Genomic DNA, 6171 nt, shown 5'->3' on the forward strand with positions numbered 1-6171 from the left:
ATGGGCCAAAGAGTTACAGAATGGCAGTCCATGAAGATCCACAAAGATTTATACTCTACCCTAAGGACATAAGGAATCCATATTTTTATCACATCACATTTGGGTTCCTAAAGAATCCTGGTCTTTGGAGTGTAGACAGACGTACCTATTAGGAGGCTAAGGAATCCTTACCATAGATGGCAGCTTCGACAGGGCTGAGAAAAGGCGAAAGGAGGTTAAATCGTAATCATGAACTATTCACAACTCTTGAATTCCTCTATGGAACTTCATGTTTATTAGCGTAACTGACCATCTAGATCAACTTTAGTGATTTAATCCTGTCAATCCTCTGCACAAACTGAAAAATGGAGAATGGTGTGGACATCTGCAAAATTTGTTCAAAAGTTGTTTCATATTATTTTCTCAACATGCTGATACATGTGGTAAAACAAAACACCCAAAAGTTAAGGAGGCAGTATATACCATCCTACATTTCGAAACATGAAAAAAAATGAACTATGATCTAAAAACAAAAGTCTGCAATAATTTGAACTAATCTACCTCAAAGAAGTTGAACGGCAAGAATACATGTATAGAAAGTGAAGATGTATACCTAATCTCTAGGTTTCTATTTTATTCATAGATCACTTGACTATAGGAAAAAATGTGGTTATTAGGATGACCCACCTCAGCATCCTTTTCCAAAAAAATTAGAATTTTTAATTTCCAAATCTTTGGAGAAAGCAAAATTAATGCAACACTAATCGAAATATCGAATTAAGAAATGTAACAACAAGACAAAGTAATTTTGTTAATATAAATTAACCCATTTATTGTAGGCTAGCAATATTTCGAACGGTGAAGCTTCTACTGGTCTTTCAACTCCTTCAGTCTTCTGATGGCCGACTTTACTGTGACAGCAGAAGTGGTGCTGGAAAGAAAAACAGAAGTTGGTTCCAACACAGTTAGCTAGGCTAACATGTGAAATGGCAAATGAGTAAATCCTGCCTTTTAACAGTACAATCTTAACGATGGCATCCTTGAGCAACGAGAGTCCTGTCTTCAGGCTCTCGCAGAATCAGACTGGCAATCTCATGCATCGGCTTTCTCAAGGAGCATAAAAAAATTAACAGGGACGAATGAATGGTCCAAGAGGCTGACCTAAACTCATTAAAAGGGAAAGGACAGAATGTCAGCAGAAACTAATAAACTGTAAGATGATAGAATACATTAGAGACATCAAGAAAACGTCAAAATAGGTAGAATAAAGTATATTTTGGAAAGGCAGCTATTAAAATGACTACACAAGTGAGACCTAAAGATTGAGGAACTTTATCTGGAAAACCCATAACCAGCACATGCGGTGGACACAGAACCCTAGTTCATTTCATCATCACAATCAAGAGAGCACCCTAGTCTCCACTTTCCCTTTTGCCCTCATAAAACCCCCACAAGACACATCTATAAAAACTATTATTTCAATACTTTTCACTATTTTACACTGCTGCAATTTTTGCTTCACACCCACCGCAGGGCTTGAACTCACAATCCTGAGATGAAGACCTGAGCTGAGATCAAGAGCTGGAAGCTTAACTGACTGAGCCACCTGGGCACCCACACATTACTGTTTTAAATCAACTAAAATGAAAAATTCAATTCTTCAGGGTGCCTGGGTGGCTCATTTGGTTGAGTGTCTGCTTCGGCTCAGGTCACAATTTTGCAGTTCATGGGTTCGAGCCCTGTGTTGGGCTCTGTGCTGACAGTTCAGAGCCTCAAGCCTGCTTTGGACTTGGGGTCTCCTCTCTCTCTGTCCTTCTCCCATTGGCACTCTCTATGAGAAATAAACATTAAAACTTAAAAAAAAAAGTTTAATTCTTCGACCACACTAGCCCGATCATTTTTATGTGAGAGGCTAGTGTACTGGACAGCATGCACCTAGGTACTGGCTAAAGGAAGAACACCTCAGCCTTCAAGGTCAGCCATGAACTCCACGATTAGAGGACTCCAAGGGTGGCTTTAATTTCCAGAAATGGATTAAGACAAGGGTCCACTCAATAACCAGCACAGACAGACTGATCTCAGCAGTATCACTGGGCACTTGTCAAGGTCACAAAGCTGTCACGGTGCAGGTGGCCTCATGATTCCAGATACAGCAACAAGTCAAGGGACCTAGTTTTTATAGAAACAGCTTGCACTGCAACTCAAGGCTCCAAATGCACCCAGTCTCACTATTGGACTTACAGTATCATAATGCTCAGTGAGGACCCCTAGGACCCCATACAATTCTAAAGTAAGTCTGACTTGCCCATCCAGCATCAAATCTGGAATCCTGACATGATCCTCGCACTTGCAAATAAATGCCACCAAGGAATAGACTCACTTGTAGGTCCAGGCACCACCAGCTACGGTTTTCATGCAGGAACCACAATGCCAGATCCCCACAGCTCGTCTCTTCATCTTGGTCTGTAAAAGAGAATCAATTTTCCCCGTGAAACAGTGAAGTCTTTTATCTCCCAAACATCCAGGGGTCTGAATTACACCAGAAAACCAAAGCTGGTGCGTGTAATGAGGTTCCATGTGTTTCTAATGCATGTTCTCTAATGCAAAATCTGCATTCCTCATGGTGCTGGTTTCCCATGGATGTGAGAACCCTCTGCCCCCAAAAACAGTACTTCTACACCCCCCCCCCCACACACACAAATATTACCTGAAACTCTCTAGCAACCCCAGTGGACAAAACGCACACAATCCTTTCCCACAAAGCAGATTAGGCGTGGGCTGGGGCTCCGTGTCAAATGTCTTACCCTTTGGTTTTCAAAAAGCATTTTACAAAACCCACAGGTAACAATACCCTACCGTCCCGTAACTGATCATCAAAGGTCACGAAGCGCAATTCTAACTGCTCAGCAACTCAGACCCGGTACATGGTTCACAAACGTCCTTCACGAGGGGGGGGGGGGTCACTTCGAAGAAAGCCCTCCCTTCCAGCCCTCCGTCCCCCCACTATAGCCCGTCTTACTTTGCCACAGAAAGAGCAAGTGTACTTGGCATGCTGGCTTATTTCAATCTTCTTCACCATTTTCCTGAGGGAAGCACCATAACGGGTCCCGTATTTACCGACAATTCCGACCTTCTTGGTGCGTTTAGCCTGTTACGAGGAATTAAGAGAGAAACCAGCCATTATTAGGACCCTGGGACGGAGACCTGGCCCCCGCCAATCCCCTTTCCTCCAATCACCCATCCCCCTCCTGTGACCCAGCTCCTCTCTCATTTCATCCCTGAAGAATCAGAGTGGGCCCGAGGCCAGAGCGGGCCTGGGGCTCCGACGGCACCCTGTTAACCCGGTCCGGATGGGCCAGATGACACCCAGCCGCCCCCGCCCCTCCGCCTCGTTCTGCGTCCCAGAGGGGCGGCGAGGGCACGGAGGCCGAGGACTACATGGGGCAAGGTAGGTGAGCAGAGGCCGGGCTAGACCCGAAGAAACCAAGAAAAGGTCAGATGCGGGCGGATAGAGCTCCAGGTTTCACCACCCCCAACACTCACCATGTCGCCGCAGCTTAGGTCCGAGCCCAGAGAGGAAGAGACACACTGCGCAAGCGCGGTTTTCGACAAACGGGCGGAAGTGGGGAATGAGAGGCCCAGCTAGGAACTGAACTCTATGGCCCTGGAGGTTTCCTCGCCCCGGAGCCTCCTGGGAAATGTGGCAAGGCGTCTTCCAGCCGCCAGGGTTTCCCAGATTCCCAGATTGTAGCAACAAACTGAGCACCTTCATACATCCACGTTATCTTACACATTTGTCTCAAAGTCCTGCAAGGCCGGTACGATTGCCTCCATTGTACGGACAAACAAAGGTTCCGATTTTAAGTGACCTGCTCGCTGGCACTTGGCTCATAGAAGGGCTTTAAACTTATGATTCCAAGTCTTAATGCTCTGTACATTATACCTTCTAAAAATCGTGGGCCCCGTGCAGGTGGCTGGCATAATGGGGAATAACCATCAAGGCTCCACTCATAATTTCAGCCCAGCCAGGAGAGGGTCATTGGACCACATCCACCAGTTACAACATTGCAAACCGACGATAGCTCTGGAGGAGGTTTTTATTATGACCTTTGAAATCAGAACAGTTGTTATCTGCATTATTAGGATAAAGAGAGGATGTCATGTGTGATGTTTTGGAACATAGGTCTGAATCAAAGCAGGACTCTGCTACTTAACCCTTGTGGGACCTCTGACAAATTAATTTGCCTTTTCTTCATCAGTTTCTTCAACTGTACCATCTGGATAATTATAATACCTACCTTATGAAGTTGTTGTGAAGAGTCAATGAATTAAATGCATGAAAAATGTTTGCCACAATGCTTAGAACATACCAAACACTATATGGTTGTAACTACTATTATTACTCCAGGTGAAGAAACTAAGATTGAGAGAAGTTAAGTAACTTGCCCAAAGTCACATAGCAATAGGTAGGGAAACTAGAACTCAAATCCAGGTCTGTCTGACCCAACAGTCAGTTCTCTTAATTATTAGTATATTCACTCCAAGTCATAATATTTAGTGCACTGAAAAATCATAACAGAAGATGTACTTAACTTGGAATCTCTGCCCCTTGGTCCAGGCCAGGCTCTGCAACTACCTTGTGGGATGACGCTTTTGGTTAGCCACAGTCCCTACATGGCCTGGGGAACCACCTCCCGGGCTCTCAGCAGTGACCATCTCTACAATGAGGGGCTGGACCAGATGATCTCCAAGGGAGACACTGAGGCCCAGAGAGGTCAAATGACTAGCCCAATAAATGACCTCCAGATCTGGATTCTGTCTACAATATCAGAAGCTTCAAACTATTTCCTTGGCTGCTTTTTCAATCCAATTTGTTTGTTTGTTTGTTTGTTGTTTTGTTTTGTTTTGTTCAGGGGTCAACAACAGATCTGTTTTCTACTTTCCCTTGTTTCCTTTTTTTTTTCCTTTCTTTTTTTAGTTTGGGCACAATGGAACTACTCTAGTCATGGCTACTGCTACCTCAGGCCCACTAGGGAATAGGATGTGCTCAAAATCTCCCAGGCTCCGTGTACCTCTGCCCCTTTAGGTGGAAGAATCTCAAGGGGTTGAGGGAGCAAGTCTCTCCTCCCTCAGTAGAGAAATGCACTGCATTTGGGGGATGATTTCTGGAAACCTCTCCACCAAAATGATGCCCTGCTTCTAGAAAACTATAAAGCAAAAATATATTCCTAGTGATGCAAACAAATGAGACTGGTGGAAGAAGGGTTGAAGAACAAACACTCCAGTGGTCCTTCTGTTCCCGTCTGTGCCTGTAGGCTGGCCTTGGGTGAGTGTATAGGCAGGGCCAGCCTTCCCCGGGGATGGCCCTCCTGGGCTAGCTTGACAGCTTAGTTCAGATCACCTTTTAGCAAACTGACTATCTCCCACTGCATCCCCTGTGTAGCCTCCGGCTACGACTCAGGCTTCGAGGTGGGGGGGTGGTGTCGGAGAGAGAGCAAGAGAAGACAGAATGCATGAGTAAGAATGCAATAGAATGGATGAAAATGAGACACTCCATAATAGGAGGAAACTATTCATGCTCAGAGCAATTTTGTTAAAACCGAACAATTCTCTTTAAATAGCCAGTTTGAGGATGTACAAATAGCACCCTCATGAAACCGGCTCTAAGTGGCTTCAGAGAACTGTGCACCAAGTCTCAATTTGTCTTATCTGTGGGCTAATAAATCTCCATCCCCATCAGACGACCATCAGGTGTAGAGATTAACTGTAATATGTACCCATAAAAGTCTCAGTAAAAATCTCTGCTGAGTCACCCCAGCTCCTCAGGAGCAATCAAAATTCACTTTCGCCTTTAGAAAAGTAAGTTAAAAGTTGCACTAGAGGAGAGTTCTTTTAGCTGTTGAGCCAACCAGGTCTCTTTGGGGCAGGTGGAACATTTTGTTCTTGAAAAAATCCTGAGGTGCAAGCATCATCCCCAACTTATCTCATACTGGAGACCAAAAGGGTTTATTTATCCTGGAGCCTCAGGCTCCACGCTGTTCCTTCACTTTGTGCCTAAAGAGCTCTCACTTGCCCTTCACTGAAGTGCCTGGTGGCCACAGGCAGGAGTCAAGTCTGCACACAATGCCAAGAGCCATGTGGGTCATCCTCCACATGGGGCAGAGGATTCCGCCAGGGGAAGGTGAGCCCTGC

General features: G+C 45.1%; 1 protein-coding gene across 1 annotated transcript; it reads right to left on the minus strand.

The window, feature by feature from the left end:
* Positions 1 to 782: 782 nt before the first annotated feature.
* RPL37A (ribosomal protein L37a) lies at positions 783 to 3621 on the minus strand. The gene is made up of 4 exons (XM_029932920.1): positions 3523 to 3621; positions 2999 to 3127; positions 2360 to 2442; positions 783 to 910 (listed from the first exon to the last, which is right to left on the minus strand). The coding sequence occupies exons 1-4, from the start codon at positions 3523 to 3525 to the stop codon at positions 847 to 849; spliced, it is 279 nt and encodes a 92-aa protein (XP_029788780.1). The 5' UTR covers positions 3526 to 3621; the 3' UTR covers positions 783 to 846.
* Between the last annotated feature and the right edge of the window lie 2550 nt (positions 3622 to 6171).

The sequence above is a fragment of the Suricata suricatta genome, chromosome 3 (assembly GCF_006229205.1).
Source record: "Suricata suricatta isolate VVHF042 chromosome 3, meerkat_22Aug2017_6uvM2_HiC, whole genome shotgun sequence".
In the NCBI taxonomy this organism is placed as follows: domain Eukaryota; kingdom Metazoa; phylum Chordata; class Mammalia; order Carnivora; family Herpestidae; genus Suricata; species Suricata suricatta.